General features: G+C 41.5%; 1 protein-coding gene across 5 annotated transcripts in view; it reads left to right on the forward strand.

Annotated features, from left to right (window-relative positions):
- ACOT9 (acyl-CoA thioesterase 9) overlaps positions 1-22233 on the forward strand; it is a 33929-nt gene extending 11696 nt beyond the window's left edge. For all 5 annotated transcript variants that reach the window (XM_019529168.1, XM_019529169.1, XM_019529172.1 and 2 more), the window contains 12 exons: positions 1260-1430; positions 1513-1550; positions 6059-6142; positions 6691-6794; positions 8082-8155; positions 10111-10178; positions 13215-13326; positions 15479-15569; positions 17290-17375; positions 18364-18451; positions 18649-18799; positions 19052-22233. In XM_019529168.1, the coding sequence (XP_019384713.1) occupies positions 1260-1430; positions 1513-1550; positions 6059-6142; positions 6691-6794; positions 8082-8155; positions 10111-10178; positions 13215-13326; positions 15479-15569; positions 17290-17375; positions 18364-18451; positions 18649-18799; positions 19052-19140 (1156 nt within the window). In that variant the 3' untranslated portion in view covers positions 19141-22233. The remainder of the gene's footprint in view (positions 1-1259; positions 1431-1512; positions 1551-6058; positions 6143-6690; positions 6795-8081; positions 8156-10110; positions 10179-13214; positions 13327-15478; positions 15570-17289; positions 17376-18363; positions 18452-18648; positions 18800-19051) is intronic.
- The last annotated feature ends 300 nt before the right edge of the window (positions 22234-22533 follow it).

The following is a 22533-nucleotide window of genomic DNA, read 5'->3' on the forward strand; positions in this document are numbered from 1 at the left end:
TTTTTTTTTTTTTTTAAAGGGTATGGAAAATATGATGAAATAGTCCTCAGTTTTGAAACAATCTGTTGAAAGTGCTTCTTTCTGAAGCTTTTTCTAAAACATCTGCTTTTTTCCGAGCGCTCCTCTGGTATGCCACAGTGTTTGGTTGCTCCTGAGGTGGGAGGCGGAGTGAGGTGGAGAGCTAGTGAGTATTCTCTTGTGCTCTTGGTTGTCATAAGTAAGCTCCAGAGACCAAGAGGCATGCAAAGAATCCTCCTCTTTAGCAAGGGGGCTGGAGAGGATTCCTTGCGTGCCTCTTGGATTCTGGTCTTCCGCAGTACCCAGACAGTGAGTGGATGCATTGACTGTCTGTCCTGCTCTCCTTTCACTCCCTTTTGGGGAGAGGTGGCAGAACACCAAAGGATGCCAGAAGACTGAGCAAAGGACTCCAGGATGCCAGAGGACCCATTGTGCTCCATGGCCAGAGAGCACTGCTGGTGCATGCTGTTCCATCGACTTTTTGAGAACATGATTTGGGAGATGGGGGGCAAGGAGTTGGTGCACATCTGTACAGCATGGAAGTGCTTGGAATTTGAAGCAGATTAAATGCACATCTATCTGTGGCCTTTGGCATTAAACTGGAAATCTTGCAGGCTTAAAAAATATGGGTATTCTTTTTTTTTTTTTTTTAATTCTATTATTGAGCCTTAAATGGAAGGGATAGATTTGGTGAACTGGTGTGGAGGAGAAAATAAACTGCTGGGAATGGAGTTGAAGATGAAGTAGACATGGAGTCACAGTTCCTTTGCTTGAAGCTGATTTGAAAGACACAGTCTGGACCTATCCTGGACAGATTTGATATATACAATGAGCTAAGTGATAGTAGCCCTGAGCCATATGAGTTGCACACTAATTACTGGGTTAAACTATGGTTGATCAAATGCTTCTAGGTAGTGCAGGACTTCAGTAATTGCATTACACCATTCAGGGTTGGTGACGCATGCACACCACACGTGCACTTTAAACTCTGTACAAAGATAATAGCTTTATTATTTTATTGCAGTTTTTGTAATCAAAATTTTGCATTCTGTTTCAAGATTGCATTATAAACTTTTACTTTTGGTGCTAGTGTCTTATGTCTTTCTCCTCAAATCACTCTTTTGTGACTGCAGCTGTTCCCTTAGCTTTCTATACTTATCTAGAGTAAAGCATATCATAAGTAGGGCTGCACCGTGTAGTGTACTGACATCCTCAATTTGTAGTGTTTCTTTTCTTCCCAGAGACCATGTGCAAGCCATGCAAGAAAGGAAAGCTCTACATACCTTACTGGCCCAAAAGCAGGAAGACCTGCCTCCCAAGAAAATGAAAGACAGCTACATAGAGGTCATTTTGCCTCTAGGGAGCCAACCTGAAATAAGAGAGAAATATTTGAATGTACACGACAGTGTAAGGTAACATACTTTTATAAATACTAATTCTTGATTTCGTATTAATATAGAACTCCAATTCTCACGTAAAATTATTTTATCATAGGTTTGGAAGGATTCTTGAAGATCTCGACAGCTTAGGAGGTAAGTAATTATGTTCATACCTTTAAAGAATATTTACTGTTTTGCTGTTTGCAAGAAATTATTTTATAATAGTGTAATACATTATGTGTTTATATTCTGTACTAGCAAACTGCCTGTCAAGAATGATAGGCGAGCAGATACACAGGCCCACATCCGGTGTCCGTCTGTCCCCCCCACTTTGGGTCCAGGTCTAGGCCTGTCCACCCTCAGCCCCCACTTCAGGTCCGGGCCCTTTTCCCACCCCATCTTCTTCCCCCCGCCAGTTTGGATCTGGGCCTGGTTCCCCCCCACCCCTTCGGCTCCAGGCCAGTTTCCCTGCCCTTGCACCACACCTCTGAAGGAGCTGCTGGACTCTGATTGTCCCATGGCCTGGCCAGAGCCCCAGTCACCATGAATGGGGCCCCAGCCAGGCCAGGTCTTGGGGCAGTTGGAACCCAGCAAGGGTGTGGCATAGGGGAGCCAAGAGGGGGGCCATGGCCCACTGGTCTGTGCTGCTTTGACAGCAGCGTGGCACCACGTACCTCTGCCCAGCCCGCCCAGTGGCAGGACTCGCAGGGCGCCATGCTGCTGTCAAAGCAGTGGCAGCGAAGCACGGAGCAGAGGCTGAATGCAGCCCACCCCTTTATCCTACCCTTGCCCCATGCACAGACCTGGGGGCCATGGGCCCTGCCCTTGGTTCCCAAGAGCCATGCCCCTGGATGAGCCGCCATGCTCTGATTGCCCCAGGACCTGGTGCAGCTGGGGCCCAGTCACTGGGAATGGGGCATTGGCTGGGCTGGGTTGGGTTCTGGGGAAATCGGAGCCCAGCTGCTTGTCCAGGGGCTTGGCGCAGGTTAGCCAAAGTAGGGGGATGTGTCCCCCTCCAGTGGCTCCTCCCACGTCTGGCCCTGTGCTCCCTCCTACCTCCTGCTGCCTCCCAGGGAAGGGGGTGGTAGTTTGTATGCGGCAGCCATAGCCATCGCCCTGTGCTGCTCCCCCACTTGTTGTCCAGCTGTTTGCAACCACTGCCCCACCTCCCTCCCCACTTACCCTCCCTGGGCAGAGGTGGTTAATTCTGAGAGGCAGGCAGATGGGGGTGCAGCATGCAGCTGCAGGGCCGTGTTGTGCTGCGCCCACTCCCCTACTCTCCCTTCCCACTGCCTCCTACTCCCTGCCGGCTGTGGTCTGGGGGTGCACCGCACCTCGTGACAACAGGTGGCAGGGAGTGGAAGGCAGTGGGGAAGGGAATGAATGTGGTGTGCCCCCAACCGCCTCTGCTGCCTCCTGTCAGTCTGTAACGCTCTGGGCCAACCAGTTGCCACCTGCCCTGAGGGCAGCACATGCGCAGTTGGCCTGGAGCATTACAGACAGACAGACTAAGACTTTTATTGTATTAGAATTTATAATAGTGTAGTAGTATTGCTTCTCAGCCTCTTTAGGGCTTAGATAAAGTGTAGTGCCTGTTCTGTGTTTGAGGATGGGTTGTCCTTTCCAAAAAGGAAAATTAGGACAATCTGATAGTCTTCTTGGAAGAGAAAGATGTATAGCAAGGAGTAAAGAGAGGGTAAATTTTCCTCTTTAAGGTTCCAACTGCTTGCCTCTATCAGATCTAAACAAATATGCTGGAAAATATTAATACCAAAATGCAATCCTACAGTGGACTGTTTTAGGTAAGAATGGGAAGCTACAAAGGAAAGTACTCTTTGGAAAGGGTCAATTTCGTAGTTCCTGCAAAGATGGAGAGCTGTTGGAAACTATACCAGGCCTTGCCTGTTGTAGCATAGGATTTATTTGGAATAAAAGGACCACTGGAGGGATCACCAGGGTGGAAATGAACCAGGAAGACATTGTGTCACAGAATAAGGAGCAGGAAATAAGGAAAATAAGCAGTTTTTCTCTTAATACAAGAATGTGAACCTATCCAACAAAACTTAAAGGCAGCACATTTTAAAACTGATATGCAGAAATAATCGATATAGCTGTTGTCTTTAGATATTGCTGAGTCTAAGAACACAGAAAAATTAAAGATACGGAGAACATCTGGAGTCCTTTTGGGCAGGAAATAAAATTAGAGGAGAGAGAATCTTTCATTTTAGGGTAGTAGTAGGCAGCCGTCTATCTTGTGATAACAATAGAATTGTGCTGAGTGAGAGAGAGGTCACTCCAACTTTGCTTCCTTTCAAGTGAGTATTGTGTTCAGCGAGGTGATGTCTTGCACATTTAAATTAACCACCAGTTGTTTGAGGTTAGGAGAATTTTCTTGTATCAATAAGTAATCTGAGTCAGTTTATGAAATTGTTACACTTTTCTTAGGACCAGGATATTACTGTTTCAAAGAGTGACCAGTAACAAGACAGAATGGACTCATTTGAACTGATAATTCCTGTTTCTGTGGGATTAAATAAAGAGTAGAAGGAGCTTTATTAGTTAGTGAAAAATGCTCCTTAGTGAGACATTTATTTTAAATGGGAGAAGACTTGGGGGAGAATATGATAGAGGTCTATAAAATCATGAGGGGTGTGGATAAAATGAATAGGGAACAGTATTAGAATACATGAACTAAGAGGCACATACGGAAATTAACAGGGGGCAGGTTTAAAATAAATAAGAGAGAGAACTTTTCTACATGGCACAGTTAACTTGCAGAACTCATTACCACACAAAATTGTAGGAGCTGATAGTATAACCACGTTCAGAAAAGGATTAGACAAGTTCATGGAGGACAGGTCCACTGATAGTTATTAAATAGAACAGTCAAGGATCTCGGACAATGCATCTCTAAATCAATGGTGGTTGCAACCAGGGAGGGTAGGAATGGGGAAGGATTACATAGGAAGTGCCCTGTACATGTACTCTCCTGCTAACGTATCTACTACTTAACACTGTGAGGGGCAGGATATTGGGCTAGATGGACCATTAGTCTAACCTAGTATGGCATTAATTATGTTTTAATATGAAACTCTTTAATTACAGAGGGCAGTGATTAGGGTGAGTAGGGAAGGGCACAGTATTAAAAAATTTGACAGATGAGTTTTAAAAGATCATAAAATTTTATGGCTTTCCTATTCTGATAACGACAGGGTGGGGAAGAACACTGAAGAAAAGTAGGATGCAGTAGGGTTGCAAAGCATGGAATTTATCTTGTGTGGATAAATATGAGTCATTTGGCAAGGGAGCAAAACAGCTACATAGTGGTACCTGGACTGTAGAGGTAGACATGGTGCTAAGGTGTAGGTGAAGAAGTTATGCGTTCAGACCTGGCACTGAAAGTCTACTAATGTTCTGTTGTCTTTTTCTGTCTAGACTTCTTCACTGACAGCCTTTAAAGAGTTTGAGATACTTACTTAAATTTTTCTTTACAGGTGAAAGGTAGTGCTGGGTTGCCAATACGAGCGTGGGGAAATTTTTATACTTATGACTCCAAGGAACCTTTCTTTGTTAGTTCTATTGCTGGTTGGGAATTATTTATTTATTTATTTATTTATTTTTGACAGAAGATGTTACCTTGATGAGATGAAAACTTTTTTCTGGAACATTGGAAACAGCTTTATTTTTTTCTTTTTTTGAGACGGAGATTTTTCAGGATGGTCAAAATGACCATCCTGTTATAATCAGTAACCTGATGGTTGCAGCCTTCCCTGGGCATGTGAGAAAATGTGATGCAAGTCTCTGGTCTGAATCAGAGAAGACCTGAACCACACTCTCTCAAACTTCTGGAACTGCCCCAGTTAGTAGGCTGTTTGTTATTCTGGGGTGGGTTTGATTTTCCTGAAAGTCTTAGAAGGCTTTGGATTTTTGTCTTGATACTGAATGGAAAAAATATTTGAAATCTGAAACATCCATCTTTATTCAGTTCTGTCCAGAGTGTAATAGTTTCAGTCCAGAGAAGATACATGCCCAATTATGAATGATAACACTTGTGGAAAGCATTACATGTGCAAATGTAATGTGTTAGAGCATCCCCTGCAAATGGGTTATGTGAGGGAATGACAGTCTCCTAGTTTTTTGCCAGCTGGCAGTGATAGTCTGTTAAATTACATTTGGGCTATTGTTGAATGACAGATTTAAGAATTTTCAGAGTTGTGGTGTCATTGGAGGATACAAGTGTAGATTATACGTATTTTTTATCATGTTTTCAGGGAGGGGAAAGGTCTTTCTCATTCTGTTCTGTTGTTCTTTTTAGATTGAGCCCTGTTTTAAATGCAGCCAAATATTTGGTCACACAAGTGAACATTTTAAGTTCACGCAGCATAGTCACTAAAAAAAAATCCTGTGCGGTACAGAAGCACTCATGACCAAAGGGAATTATTTAAAAAAATGGTCTGACTTATGTTGAATAAAGTATTATAAGCAGATCAGTCATTTTTACCCTTTCTGGATAAATTCTGATTTGGTTCTGACTTCATTTGAGTTTAATGGTTATCTTTCATTCTGCATCACAAAGACTACATTGTGAAGGGTGTTCTACTGCTCAATTCGATTAAAAATTATGGAGAACAGATAATTTAACCCCCATGTTCTCTCCACAGTTCTCATTTGTTACACTCACACCAACCCTGAATCTCACCAGAGATCTCCTTTATCAATAGTTACAGCACTGGTGGATAAAATTAGTAAGTAGTCATTTGATCTGGTTTCTTCTATTATTGTGCAGTAATTAGTAATTCCTATATAATTTGGGTAGAAACTGATTTGTTTCTTTCCTCCATTTGTATTACTTTATTTTCCTCCTAATTTTTAATGCCTTGTGGTATTTCTTAGATACTGTTTTGCTTTTTCTCATGACCCTCTTTCCAAAAAAGTGAATATTTTATGTTCCAAATGCTTCTTAATTGCATTTTGCATCAGTCAATCATTAGTCTACATGTTGACAGGCCAGTGTTTCTTTTCTTAGCTTGCCTCCTGGGTCATTCCTTTCCCTGGATCACTACCCCTGCCTGCTCCTCCTTACTACAGTATGGGAAGAAGGCTGGTTTAACAAGTGAGAGAGCTGCCTCTACCAACAGGGAATTCCCATGCACCAGCAGGAATTTCCATTGACTATCCCTGAATGCTTTACATTGCTTGTATAGTCTGAAGTGACCACAGAGAACGGAGACCCTCGCTATTTAAAAATACTAAACTTCAGCTGTTCTGTTACAGTCTAATTTATGTCTCCTAGATTTGTGCAAGAAGGTCATATACCCAGACTGTGATATCAGATTCACTGGCAATGTTTCTTGGGTTGGGAAGACATCAATGGAAGTAAAGATGCACATGCTTCAGGTGAGTTCTTGTGAACTTTTTTAGTTTATCCTGTATTGGAAAGCTGTTTTTCTTCTAAGATACTTTGGACATTTCTGAAGCAACTATTGGTGATATGAGTAGCAACCTAAATTTAACTGAATGAGATGACTATTTTAGGGGTCCCCTAAGTTTTATGACCTAGACAACTACCAACAGCTTAGGACTGGGAAGATACTTCACTACTTGCCTTTCCTCTCCGGAGTTATTTCTTATGAGTGTTTTTTGTGTCCTCCACTGAAGTAGCCAGTGCTATTAGAAGTTGGATGGTTGGTTGGTAAGATGGAGTATGACAGTGTCCAAACCTTACTTTGCTTCTCAGTGAACACTTCTTCACTTTCTGAATTTTTTTCTCTGTATTTTAACATCAGAATAATAGAACGTCAATGTTTCATATTGAAATGGGATGCCGTAGCTTTATATCTTCTAACATTTAAATAATATGACTTCTTAGCCTATTAAGACAAATTGTTCAATACGTATTGGAAATGGATGAGGTTCTTTGGAATAAGACATTTTTACTCAGGAGCACAGTTGGCCTACAAAAATCTAGTTAGCTCAGTAGGACAATTTTTATTAGTAAACAATCAGTGAAAAATTAACAGATATTTATTCATTTATTATCTCTTATTTATTACTAACATTACTTGTTATTAACAAATGTTTAATTATTTGACTCCTTTCACTGCAGTATACTAACATGGCAAATCATTCAAGGCTAAAGTTTTCATAAACTCTTTTCTTCCATTATGCTATTGACCACAGTAACTGCGTTCTTATCTAGTTGGTCTCGTGAAAGCTAACTTTGCTACTGTTGAACATTTAGAAGACAAGGGTTAATCTACTGCTCTGTATGTCGCTCTTTTCTTGACGCTAGTTAGATAGACAAGGCTGCAGTGGCAACAGGCTTTTTGCATGATGTTTTTAGAATAAATGATAACTCCCATTTTTCTATGTGGGTTGGTGTGTAAGAGAAAGGGTGTGTGTGCATGCATTTGCATGGTTGTTTTGGGAGTACAAGTGATAAATTTTAATCAGGAAGCAACTGCTAGCTAGGGTAACTTGTATCATTGCCAACCAGGTATGCTGAAATTTTGGTTAAAGTATAGTGTTAGGTTGTGCACTTCCTCTGCCTTTGGCTCTTTGGAAGAGGACTGGAAATGAGTGAAATAATGTGGGAGTAAACAAGTAACAGCTTAACTGGATGGCCAGCTAAACAAGCACTATATTGTAGAGATTAAAATTGTACTTGTTTGGCTTGTCTCTTAGGAATATGATGGTGTTTACAGCCCTGTATTAGATGCAACCTTTGTCATGGTGGCTCGTGATCCAGAAAACAAAAGGTAATTAATAAGTAGAAGATGTTGGCAGTGGTGCTTTATCTAGATTGCTGTAATTGTAAAATAACTCTTGTGTACATAGGTAACTGTATTACTTTAGTTATACATAAAGGATATACTTGGCTTGTTCTGTTGAGAAATAAGAGGGATATTTGTGTTTACTCTTTTGGGAGAATGTAAGGACACTGTAGAAGTAGTCAGTGATATTTATTAGAATAGTATACTTTGTTCTTGGAAGCTTTTGTATCATTTGCTTCTTTACTATAATGGGTTTCTGGAATTTGGGTAGTAGGCTGATTAACAGGGAGGAGGAAAAGTTAGCTAAAATCCCACCACCAGTCTACAGTAAGCATTAGTAACAGTTGGTCACCCTCTCTGATTTAGGGAGAGAAGGGCTGAAGCCTAACTTGTAGAGGGATGACTTGTTAAAATAAACACATCTTTTAATGCCATAGTGGAAAAAGTTAGTAATACTTTGAAGGAATCTGTCAGTCTGAAATGAATTGGTAACTGGGACTCATGTGTAACATTCTTTCTGAATAATTTACTAATCTACATGTCCTTATCTTGCTGTTTCTACTCTTCTGCGTTTTATTTTGCTTGGTCATTAGGGGGAAAGTAAAAGTCAGTTTCACTTGTGATTTATACAGCACTAACACTGCTGTTGGAGTTAAAGCACAACTCCTATCTCCTCCCTGTTTTACTCTCTCTGTTCATAATTCCATTACACAACTAATATGTATGTAATGATGAAAATGAATTAAGTTTTTATCTTAAAATAGATCAGCGCCCTGACATATAATTCAGTTGTTTCATGTTTGTTGTCTGGTTTATAAAATGTCAGTCTTAAACAGATCCTTACTAGTGTAGTATTTGAGACCTTTATAGTCTTTAAATAAGATTACAGCCTTACCATCCCACTACCAAAGGAAGTATTACTGTCTCTATGTATCAACAGGCAGTTGAGTCACAGAGAGCCCAAAATGAAACCAAATGCCTTTGCAGCAGAAATTGACCTTAACCACTAAATCATCCATCCAAACCTACAGCTACTTTCCCAAAGTATAAAGAGTGCAAAATAAGAAAAAGATCACTCCACCACTCAGATCAGACAGAGAAGCTGGGCTCTGCGCCATGGCTGGGAAGTCAGTAGAACGGCTCAGTCATGCTAGAGATGAAGAGAGTGAATTCTAAACAAAAGAAATCTCACAGGCATTTATCAGCCAGCAAACCCCTGGAAAGATGGGGACCACACATAAGCTACCTACTTGGGTAGTTATGGTAAGAACATGTTGTCTGTGTGGTTGGGTTTTTTATGTTCTGAACATAATATTAGCAGCAAACAAGGAATTGCAAAAGTTACAGAAGAGGAAGAGTCTTAAAATAAATAAGCAACTTGTCTTGCAAAAAAATGCTTGATGTTGCTAGAATTAGACTGTAATAGAAGTATGGAGAGAAATAAGCAAATGAGTAGAACTCTTGTCAACTTTCTTTTTCTTGTTTGGCAAGTGATATATATGTACAGTAAACAGCTTTGGTTGCTGATAAGGTTGTGGCTGGAAAGTGTAGATTATGAATGCTTCTTCTCTCAGAATTTTTCTGCCACTCGAGGTTAATTTTGTTACTATAAATTCACAGCTTGAATTACAGCATTTATAAATGGTTTCCTGTTTTCTTTAAACTCTTGTATGAAGGGTTTAGTTACATTAATGCTTCTTAAAAGGATTATGATTATATGAGGGAGTCTCCTTTAATTACTATATCGTCTGTTGAGCAATAACCTGTGATATTCCATATTCTGTAGGGCACCAACAAGATGTAGCTTTCAGTTTTATAAAGGTGTCTTTTTTTTTTCTTTGCATAGGGTGTATGTTAATAGAAACAAAGGAATGTCTACTGATCTCTACCCTTATGTATCTACCAAACCTGTAAACTTTTAAAATTATTCACATCTGCAGGCCAGCATTTGTTAATCCGTTAATTCCTGATGGCCCAAAGGAGGAAGAAGTGTTCAAGCAAGGAGCATGTAAGTAATAATGTCTGTGTTCTTTGTGGTAGTGTGATTAACTGGGAAAGAATGGAATTCAGAAATTCTATTACCAGGATTTGCCATTAATTTATTTTGGGGGAAAAAATTACTTTCATCTCACAGGTGTGATGTATTTCAAAAATCAGATCCCTCTCCAAGAATTCTATCTCCTTTTACATCCTCCAAATGTATAAATGTTCAGATGCAGGGTGTTGTTCAGGCCCATATATGGTTATTTCTGTTTTAATATGACACTGGTACACTGAGTGTTGAACTTAGTCTGAGAATAAGGAAGCATGATGTATTGTAATTCAAACAAACAAGCAAAACCCAAATGTTTAGTTCTGTGCTTCCTGAACTTTTACATCTTGCCTTGTCTCTCTTATTTGAATCTTGGCACATAATGTAATTTAATATTGTGCTGTAATATCTAGTCTTTAAAGCTTTCTCAGGATAGCATTTAAACATACGTAATGTTAAATATGTTGTCAAGTCTCATGTTAAGTGCTGAGGTTCCCTGGTGATCTAGTGGTCAGGATTTGGTGCTCTCACAGCTTGGGTTCTATTCCTGGTTAGGGAATATGCTTTTTTTGGTGGTAGATGGGTTGTTCTTGGCCTGTAAGGAGGTGGGCAGTGGGGTCCTGCAGGGTTCGGTCCTTGGATCGGTGTTATTTAATATTTTCATCAGCGATTTGGACAAGTTTGCAGATGATACCAAGTTATGGGACAAAGTTAATACACTGGAGAGTAGGGAGCAGATACAGGCAGACCTGGACAGATTGGATCAATGGGTGAAACGAAATAGGATTCATTTCAAGAAAGATAAATGCAAGGTACTCCACCTAGGAAGGAGGAATCCCCAGCATACCTACAGGTTGGGGGATGGCCTCTTCAGGAGCTTGGAGGCTGAGCGAGATCTTGGAGTCCTAGTTGACTCCCAAGATGAACGCTGGCTGGCAGTGTAACGAGGCCATCAACAAAGCCAATTGCACCTTGTCGTGTATTAGCAGATGCATGACCAACAGACCGAGGGAGGTGATGCTCCCCCTCTGTGTGGCATTGGTCAAGCTGCAGTTGGAGTACTGTGTCCAGTTTTGGGTGCCGCACTTCAAGAGAGATGCAGAGAATCTGGAGAGGGTTCAGAGGAGGGCTCCTTGCATGATTAGTGGTCTCTGTGAAAGACCCTACAAGGGGAGGTTGAGAGATCTGGATCTCTTCAGCCTTTACAAAAGATGGCTGAGGGGTAACCTTGTAGCTGCCTATAAGTTTATCAGGGGAGGACAGCAGGGAATTGGTGATGCATTGTTTATCAGAGTGCCCCAGGCAGTAACTAGGAATAGTGGGTGCAAACTAGTGGAGAGTAGATTCAGGTTAGACATTAGGAAGACATTTTTTACAGTAAGGGTGGCCAGAGTCTGGAATGGGCTTCCAAGACAGGTGACACTATCACCTAACTTGGAGGTCTTCAAGAGGAGGCTAGACAGTCACCTGGCTGGGGTCATCTGACCTCGGTCATCTGTCAGCGGCAGGGGGTAGGACACGATGATCCATTGGGTACCTTCTGACTCTCTTTATATCCTAAGTCACTTCCATGCTACTTGACGTGAGATATAGAGCAGGTTATTGTTCATATTACGTGTATACATTACAAATCCCTGTTGTCTCTGATGGCATGCATTATGAAGTCATCACAGTAAAAAACCACAACTTAAGCTTTAAGGCACAAGTTCTGGTGAACAGCTCTGGGCATTTTGTTTTAAGTTAATTTTTTGTTTACCTTCAAAGGTGAAAACGCACAAAACACCAAAAGCATCTTAGAAGTGTTTATTCTTTTGAAAGAAATCTATCGCATATTCAGTACATTTTAGAGTATTATAGTTTCAGTGATTCAAGAAGCAGAGGAGTTGCACACTAGGCCTGTGCAAAGCGGCTAGTATTTGCTTTGGATTTGGCTGATTTGGGGGACAGTGATTAAATTTGGTGATTTCGAATCGCTGTTCCGAATCAATTCTGGCGGAATCTAATTCAGAGATTCGGCTACCACTGAATTGGCTGCATCTCCGAATGAAATAGGCCCCATCCCCAGCCCGCTCTCCCAGCCCTGTCAGTGGCTGCCCCACCTGGCCCCAGTGTCCGGGGTCTTAAAAAAAAAAAAAAAGCCCTGCACACACTGGCTCCTGCCAGGCAGGGGGTGGGATGTGATCCCCAATGCCCCATGCCGCATGGGGAGCACTCTGCCAAGAGTCCCCAGAAGCCCTGATGGCTGCTGCAACAGCTGGTGAGTGCGGGGCTCTTTTTTTAAAGAGCCCGGAGCTGGGGCCGGGCAGGGCAGCCATTGACGGGGCTGGGAGAGTGGGCGGGGGAGTGCTTGGGGGGGCTGGCACCTGGCAAGGGTCCCCCCATGGTCCTGGCCCCACCTGCTCCCCTACTTACTGGCACGGAGTCTGGGTCAAGCTCCCTGCGGCGGTAAGTGGGGACTGGCAGAATCTCTGAAGTTCTCTGGATCTTTTCTGAATAGATTCGGACCTTTTTATTAGTCTCCCAAGTTCAATTCAGATTTGGAGATTCGGCCACCAAATCAGGCCAAATCTCCTCCAACTCGAATCAGCACCCAAAGCTTCACACAGCCCTATTACATGCCCTTTGTTCTGTTCAGCTCTTTTGCCCTTGTTAGTATTCCTTGGTCTGCAGTTGCATTCCCTAGCCCATTGCTTCACTGAAGAACCCAACACACTCTAATGGCATTTCTGTGAAGTGACCGTTTCAAAATAAAGCACTTGAATGGATGAAATCCTGGCCCCATTGAAGTCAGTTGCAAAATTCCCAAAGATTTCAATAGGGCAGATTTTTTTTCCTTTATTTCACACACACTAATTTCCAGTGTAGTGTAAGGCTTAGTCCAAGAGACTCTGAATACAAAAATCTCTTAATCTGCTAAAGAATTAAAAAATGGAGGGAGAAGCGGATTCAAACAACTCAAAACTAAGCAGCACTTTTTCTTTTTGTCATGCTGTGATTTTTTGTGTTCTGTAGTGAACAAGATAAAGAGGACAGATTTCAACACTACATCCTTACTAAAAATGGCTCCTACTGCAGAAGAAAGAAACATTGTCCACAACATGTTCCTTAATACATTGGATACGAGGCAAGTAAGAAGAATTCTAGGTGTTTGCAAGAAGGGATGGTAATGTGTCAGTTGAGTGCATGCTTGTAAGGATAGGTAACTAGAAGGATTAGAGATTCTTTATTTGTCCATCTCATCACTTGAACATCACTTGATGTTGTCGGTTGTACCATGTATACAAGCACAAAGCACTTGTAGTGCTGTTTGATGTACTTCATCTATTTCTTAATTTTAAACTTGTTGTGACTCTTGGGGCATTTGCTCTGCACATAAGTTTTGTGCCTTAATAGTTGGCAGAATCCTATAGAGAAAAGGTCTTCCCTGGCTAAACTGCTACATTGTACATGTATTTTAGGCAGCACCTTTTTGTGGACAGGTGAATGTTAGCTCTTTTTACAGATTTTGACAAGACTGGAAAAACCTGATGCTGGAAGGTATGTAGGCAAGAATACCAGAGTGAAAGAATTAAATATGATAGGGCAAATATTCTGAAAAAATGGAAACATTGGAAAGCTGTAGTAGAACTGAAACAATAGTAATGGAGGGAGAGAGAAAGCTGAAATATATAATTCTTCTATCATTAGTAATATGTTTAATCTGAAGTGAACACAGATTCTGGAAAGACTACAGGAAAGTAAGATACAGAAAGTCAAGCGAGAGAGACAATGAAAAGACAGAAATGGGTAAGGGAGATATTTTCTTATACGTATATTTTTATTAGGGTTCTATTTGTAAGTTTTCTGGAATAGCAGGAGAAGAATTCAGCCTTCACACAGCCATTTTGAACTTTGTTAACAAGAACAGTGCTCAGGGAAATCCTGAAATGTCTCTAGAAACAATATGAAAGGATTTCTGTTACTGATTCTAGAAGCTGCCAAAGCATTTCTCTTCAAAATGAGTAATGTTCCGTGGCTGCAAGTTTCACAGCTCTAGTGGATTTAGCCATTTATTCCATTAAAAATCAATAGATACCTGGATAAATACCCTAGAGCATAGCTGCTCAACTGGCCCCTGGTGCTGGGTCAGCTGACCTGCTTGGCTTTCCAGGGTACATCGGGGAGCTCTGTGAGCCATGGGCCTGGGCACTATATCAGGTCCACAGGGCTTGATTGCAAAGTGAGTGGTGGCATGTGGGGCTGGGTGGAGAGGCAGCATGGGGCTCTGATCCCAGCACTTGGGGCCAGGAGGAGGCAATGTGGGATCCTAGGGCCTGATTCTGACGTGTGGGACTGGGCGAACAGCATGTGTAGGCCTGATCCAGGCATGTGGACACAGCATCGGCCCAGTCTTCGTACACAAGGTCTGATTTGGCCTGCAGACTGGCCCCACGCCATTCATCTGGTCTGTGGGACCAAAAACATTGAGCCTGCCCTGGACAGGTTTGCTAACACAAGCTGTATGAGTGAAGTAGAAACAGTCCTCAACAGTCTCCCTGACCCTCAGGGCCTTTCTGTTTAGCATGGTTAAGGCATACCAGTTAGCATAGCTAGAAGCATACAAGAGAGTCATCACATCCAGTTGCCTTTGACTTCCTAGCCAAATCTCTGGTGCCCACTTACATCTGGGTCTACTGGGGGCAGTAGCCTTTGGCACCAGGCCAGAGTGAGGATTGACTTTGCCACTGGGTCCATAGCAGGCTGTTTTAGGCACTCTTTCTCCATGCCCTGATTTAATTGAAAGCATACAGTGGATTGACTTGGCATCTGGTCTCCCATTATAACCTATAAGAAAGGTAAAGGGCTTGATGAGGTTGCTGTAAGTATTTCACATTCACTGCTTTGTTGGTTTGGGTTTTGGCATGCTTAAGTGGCCCCTCTTTAGCTCTAATGCTACAAATGCTTATGCACATATCTCATTGAAATCACAGTTATCCCACTGACATGCTCAAACATGGAGTAGACTTGAGCAGAAGTGTTTGAAAGACCAGGACTTCAGCCTATGCCCTGTGTAGTAACAAGTCAGAACATCACACTTGATTATGGTTTTAAGGTCTGTTAGAAATAGCATGCAGTACTGCCACTGGTACTTCCAGTGTCACTTGAGTACCAGTATGTGTGCATGTATGCATACACAGATGTTCACAAGTATAGTTTTGAGTTTGCATTTGAAGCTTGTTGAGCGCTGTTAAATTAGGATACTGAATGTATTTTTTTGTGTTCCTTTGTTTCCGCAGGACAGTAAGTTTTCGGAGCCGTGTGCTACCACCTAATTCAGTGTGGATGGAGGACGCGAAGCTGAAGGGCCTGCAAATCTGTCATCCCCAGGTATTTCAAAGAGGACTGATACATTGCTGAAATCATAATGAATAAATCAGGGAATATATTTTGACATTGGATTGAAGACATTACACCTGGACTTCCTTTTTGCACTTAAAGATTTAAGTACAGTTGGCATTAAGATCATGTAAATTTAAAGGTTTAAATGTATTTCTTGGTCTTTTTAGACTGGTCCATTTGACACTTAGTCTTCCCCAGGTGAGACCAGGATGATCTGTAGAGTTGGTGTTTTCTTGTAGTGTCACCTCTCCAATAAGAGTTTGTTAATTTTTAATGGACTAGTTTCTTTAAAACTTAACATACTTAAATAACACTCTTGAAAAGATGCAGTAAACTGCAGAAAAGATGCAGAAAGCTGGCGTTTTCCCTTAAAAAACAAAACAAAACAAAACAATACGAAACCACAGCCCAGATTAGATAAAAACAATTATGCTGTTCAAGGTATAGTAGGAAAAAATATTTAAAAAACCCCATTTTGTTACTTGGGAACATTACTGTATGCTGAACAGATTTAATAGTGACATCTTAATTATAAAGGTTTGAGTAACTTCAGTACCAGCTTAGAAACAAAGCAGTTCTCTTAATCAGTGAAACTGTATAGGATCAGGCCTGACAAACTGCAGGTGAAGTCAGGCCTGAGCCACACTTCTTATTTTTCCATTAATGTTAATGGGAATTAGACTAAGCCCCAAATCAGTGATCAACTTGGCTCTTGGAGTCACAGAAGGTACCTGTAGATATGTGGGGGTGCTGCTCTGATGCCCTGTATTTACAGTGTGTCAGAGCAGACTCAGTTAATCAAGTCTGCTGGAGCATGCTAATTGGTGTGCCATAGCAGCCTCCACATCTCATGTATTCAGCGTCTCAGTGCTTCAAAATGGCAGTGGAGGTGTTTTAATTAAAGTTGGATGAACGAGCTTTAGTTAAGGTATTCCCACTGGTATTTTGAAGTGCGGGGACTCTGAATACATGAGGTGCTGCTGGTGCTTTAATTAGAGCAGTTTTTGGAGTCTCTGTAATTAAACTGCTCCCTGGAACATGTGTAAAGATGCCCAGAGGTGCAGCTGTGATTAGTTTGCTTTTTTTCTAGAGTTTCATAATAAAGCGATATGCCTGCTTATTATTTTACAGTGCTCTGAAATATACTTTGTGCTTTATAAAACAGTGAAGCAGTTCCTGACCCAAAGACATTGGAGTCTTATTCTATTCTTTTCTTTTGAATGTTCTCTCCAGGAACAGTAGTGGTTCTATTAATGTCTCCTCTTCATCCTTTATGACCTCTCTCTCAAATTAGCATGCACATACAGGAGCTGGGCACAGAATTTGTGTGATGTAAGCCCAAAGGTTACTAGCACTTAGCTGCAGGGCTCAACAGGTGTACAATTCCAGCCATGCAAATGCAAAACTGAAAGACACAGGTTGAGATCACTCCATAAAGCATTGAAGATGGGCTTTTAGTTTTTATATCTTTACTTTATGTGTTGAGTTATGTGGGTTATGGCTATCTGAACTAAGTAGGCAGAGTCATTTTAATTTTGTACATGTTTTAATAGTGCTTTACTTCTCACAGATACTCAATTTATATATATATGCTATGTATATTATAACAGGAAAGCAGATGAATGTGACAGGATTCACTCCCAGACTGATAGTGCATATATGTGTGTTTCTGTCCATTTGCTGATTGTGCTTGTGTTTCTAAATAAAGGAGCGGAACGTTTTCAATAGGATCTTTGGTGGTTTTCTGATGAGAAAAGCATTTGAGCTGGGATGGGCTACTGCCTGCAGTTATGGGTGAGTCGCAGTTTTGCACTGCATTCCTACTTGTGTAGTCCTAGAGTGTTTTGTGTGCATTTAATCAGTGCTGCAGGGGGGAGCCGAATTATAAATGTAACAGTTGAGCAGTGAATCTGGAATGGATGTCATCCAGACAGTGGGAAAGTGCTGGGATTTTAAATGGCTATTCTGAACTGTGGGATGTGTGTTGTATTGGGCTGCACAGTAACTGTTACAGTAGATTGTTCCCCCTAGCATGATTAACAGGACATACGCCTTTTGTTTTCACCAAGAACTTTTAATTTTTCATTCTTGATTCTAGAACTTTGATTTTAAAGACGATGCTGCCATCCAGAAAAATATGTAACTGATGGAATCTGTTTTATCTTTAATGTACCTCTCTGAACTATTACAGTTAGGTTCTTGAGATGTACATACTGCTTAAAAATGTTGAATGTGAGTTCTTCTAGGTATTGGGTCTTGTTATAGTTTGTGTGATGCACAACTTCTGAATTTTACCTTCTTGTCACTTGCTCTTAGAAAACCTGACTGGGCTCACAGTCCTGCCAACATTTATGTGCATTCGTAATTGTAAGCATGTGAGCAGCCCTGCTGATGTCTGTGCAGTTATGCATGTACTTTAAAGTTAAACGTGTTTGTAAGCATTTGCAGGATTGGGGTCTAAGTGGTGAGATCTAGACATTTTGCTGTAAGTGGTGTATTACTGTGCTTTTTGGCTCCCTGATACAGTGTCACTTAGCCTGTGAGAAGAAAAAGATGACCAACACTGTAGTTTAAGAGTTTGTCAGTACAGAGGGGCAAGATGTTCCCTCAGGTTATTTATTTTCTTCTTGGTGCCCTGGTATTATTCTTAAACAGTTCCTTTTTATGTATTTAAGTGTCTCAATTTCAGCTGCTTCCTTTAGTAAAGACACAAGGTGAAATTGCTTCAGGCTGTGCTGAAACATGAGATGCTTTTGATTACAATTTGTGTCTTTCTTCCCAGAGGTTCAAGACCTTTCATTGTGTCGGTAGATGACATCATGTTTCAGAGACCAGTAGAGATTGGATCCTTATTATTACTTTCCGCCCAGGTAGGAGTTGGTTTCTCTTCAGAGCTGTAAAGTCTATATTTTATTTTGTGCCTTTTTAGTATCAGTTGCTGGTGATGAACAATGAGCTGTGAAAGAGACGGTGATCTGTAGTGTTAGGCAGTAGAGTAAAGTCACTTGATTTATTTAGTACCCAAGGTAATTTAATAACTATAACTTCTGCTTTTACTATCTAATAGGTTTGTTATACAGAAAAAAACTATATCCAGATAAGAGTACACAGTGAGGTTTATGACACAGACACCAAGGAACACAAGACAACCAACATCTTCCATTTCACATTTATGTCAGAAAATGAGGTTCCTCAGATTGTGCCAAAAACATATGGTGGTAGGTGGCAATTTTAATGCACTGAATTAAATAGTATCCCTCTCCTGGGAAAAGGGAGACCTATCCTTCTCTTGCTTGTGGGGCCACACTTAACCGACCATCTCTAATCTGTAGAAATCTATATGCCCCTTCCTGCTGTATTATGCATCTTGTTATTATTATTAATGCTTTTCAGATTGCTTGACCTCTTGGGTTGTTGCCTGGTATTGAGCTGCTAATGTGTCTAGCTTTTCTTTCTTCCTGTTGTTTCAGAGTCCATGTTGTATTTGGATGGGAAGCGACATTTCAGTGCAACCATGAAGGAAACCAGAGAAGCAATGAATGCCCCTGCAGCAGCCTAGCAAAAGGCTACCTTTTGGAGGAGCCATCACCGAAAACTTCATGCTTCATGCGTGCAACATGTTGGTGTTGGCATTCCTGCCCTTTGAAGCAGTTTGATTAGGAATGTAATAATCTGGAATTCATCAGGCATATTCAAAATGAAAATCATTTACTGCTATTTATACCTCTAGCTGGAGAGGCATTTTGATAGCCTAGTGCTGCTTTCTGCCCTCCACCCCCCCGACCCTTTCTGCAGTCCCATCCCATTAGAACTTCCATAGCTAAGATGCACAGCTTTTAAAGCCAGTTTTCATATTGCTATAGAAGGGTGAAAACATAATCTAGAAAAGTGGTTCTCAATCTTTTTTGGACTCATAGTCCCCTTCATAACTCCTATAAATTATGGCACCCAGTTTCAAAAACTAATTTAAATATTACAATGCTTACCTCCGTGCAGAGAAGCCTGGTAGTGCAGGTAGGGGCTTGTATAAGCAGGGACAAGCCTGAGCCTGTACTTGTCTGCTTCATTTATCTGCTAATCTCTTCATACCTGCAACACCCTTAAAAGGATCTTAAGTCACCCCAGGATTCCTGTCAACTGCTTGAGAATCACTGATCAAAACTCTAAAAGGATACTGTCAAAATGCCACTATTTTTATCTTTTGCTTCACTGTCACCTTTGATTCTTCCTACTTGTTTCCCTGATACAGGAAAGCTTTCCAAAATGAGGGCTGCAAGTGTAATTCTGTTGGTTTATTTGTATACCTGTACCTGACTCAAGTTCTTGTCCAAGTCACATTGTAGGTTCTCAAGGACACTACTCAACAACAGGAGGGTGGCACAATGGGCACATTTTGTTGCATGTGCATCTTTCATCAGACAGAATTTTGTAAGGTAATTGCAGAGCCCTGCTGTAGGAGTCTGATGTATGTTTCCTATTCCATTTCGAGGACAACCTCCGACTCTTTCACCCCCCACAAAATGACCTTGCCAGACGTGAAGTTTGTACCCCTGTACACAGGATCCCGCTCTTCTTTTTGTGCACATGCACTCTTTTATTTAGCTTTGTAATGCAGCAAAGGCAAGATGGCACATGAGGCAAATTCCTGAGTAAATACCAAGGGAGTGGGCAAGAGGCTTTAAACCAGAATGTGTACTGCAACAGATAAAGCCTGTGTGAAGGCCACTTAGAACAGCATTGATCTCTCTCTGTAGGGCTTAACGAATCTGTTGAACAGCTCTTGGATCAGTTAGCGGGGTTGGGGAGACCAGCAGTATTCTCAGGCCCAGACAGGTTCCAACACACATGAAGTCTGTTGACCTCTGTTGCTAGAAGACGGAATCCTTGGCTATAGAATAGATCTGTGCTTGGTCATAATGGCATAATAACATTTTACAGCTTTTACTACAAACAGCAGAAAAAATATTATGTCCACATGAAATATGGAGCAGTTTTCCAGTGTGAAGAAGACTCAAAAACCTGCTTAAGTTTTAGAGAAAAATAAGAGGGGTGCATGGATCACAGGAATAGACCTAGATTAGGTTGTGACCAATGACAGGCTGTGTGTTGAGGAAGATGGAAGGTAGCTTAGAGTCCTTTATTTATTTATTTTTTTTTAAAAATGTTGCCATGGAAAGGAAAAGGAGGAGCTGTTCTTTTATGGAGATGTGCAGTTTGGGTACAGACAAAACCAGAGGTGTTTTAGTCATGTTAGTTTGAAGTCGGGCGGAAGGAAGGGTGGGTAGGGTTCAGCAACCTCAGGGCAAGACCCAGCTTGCCAAGAGATTGGCTCTGGCTTATGAAGATCTGATCTCTTTTGTGTTTTATTAATGGTGCTCTGATACCCTGCTGCTGTTCGGCTGCCAGATCCATTCTGCTGTTTACCAGGAGCCAGCTTATCTCCCCTTGCTATCCCAGCCCTCCTTGCTTTGTGTAGAGGGTTGCTCTGTTGCCCTCTAATGATGTTTCCCCCAAAATGTGCTGCTGAATTAGCCAGTCCAAATGCCAGCACATCTTTTTTGGGGAGGCTTCTTTATGGTGTGCTGAGAGAGCAGCCGTCAGTACAGAGCATGGATGGCTAGATTTGCAGTAGGGGATTGGCATCCTGCTGCGGTGGCTGGGTTGCAAATCCTGGCCTGTGCCCGAGGGTATCTGAATCATTACAAAGACATTTCAAAAGGCTACCTATAGATATACAGGTGAGATGAAATGCTCCCAAGTGTGACAAAATAATATCAGGAGCAGGTACTGATTGTATTGTTTCGTTCCACTTTCCATCTGTGTGGGTTGTCAGTTCTCCAGCATACCAGAATGCATTGCGTTTCTCATCCCCTGTCTGCCCCCAACACACACCCCTGCTGCTGCTAGTGGCGTCCTAGGCTCTCTGCTGTTCAACACTTTAGTCAGTGATCCTGAAGTTGATACAACTCTGCTGTTTCCGTTTGTGGACGACCCTAAGATTAGTGGAACAGTAAACGGTGATGAAGAAAAACAGTCATGTAGAGTTGGACTGATTGCTTGGTAATCTGGGTCCAGGCCAAACAAACAAACAAAAAAGTGTTATAAGAACTTGAGTTGAAATGTGTTGCATCTAGGACTAAGAAATGCAGCCATTGCCACAGAACAGGGTACTAGCTTGGAAAGTAACGACTGAAAAGGTTGAGTCATTTTTATGGACAAGTCAGTCAACCAAACAAAAAACTTTTGACAAGAGACCCATACAAATGATTCAGAGACTGGAAAAGACTCCCTGTAGTGCGAGTGGAGCTCGGTCTGTTCAGCCCACCAAAATATTAGTGGATGACTTGGTTACAGTGTATATGTAATGGGGAGAGAGACTGGTTTCTTATGACTCAAGTGGAGAAAAGCATAAGAAGAACCTAGGGTTGGAAGCTGAAGCTGGGCAGGATCAAATGGTCAGGCAAACTTCTGGCTTTCCAGAAACGTAAGTCCTAGAGCTGTGGATTGAGAGCTGTCTAGCTCCCTGCTTGCAATCCAGTGCTGGCACTGTCTTTCTCTATTACGTTTAGTAATGAGTTAAACTGGCTACCCAATACTGTAGCCTCATTTTTGTATCCAACTATAAATCAAGTTTGCCTCCTTTCCAGCTGCACCCCTTTTGTGTAGATTTTGTTTTTGTAGTCTTAAGGACATCATCAACAGTTCCCAAGACAGAGAAACCAACCCATCAAACAGAACAAGGTGCATAGTAGTGGAAGACCTGCACATTTGTAGCGTTCATGGAGAACTAAGGATGTATCCCAGAGTAATGTAAAAATATCTGAACAGTCACACTAGTTAACAAATAAACTCCTTGAAATATAGGTTTGTGTGTCCACTTATTTCACTTGTTCCAGTGACAAAGGGAAAGTGACTTGCAGCTGGCTCACTTGGTATTTTCAGTGGTACATAT

The sequence above is a fragment of the Crocodylus porosus genome, unplaced genomic scaffold, assembly GCF_001723895.1.
Source record: "Crocodylus porosus isolate Cpor-Errol unplaced genomic scaffold, CroPor_comp1, whole genome shotgun sequence".
Lineage (NCBI taxonomy): Eukaryota > Metazoa > Chordata > Crocodylia > Crocodylidae > Crocodylus > Crocodylus porosus.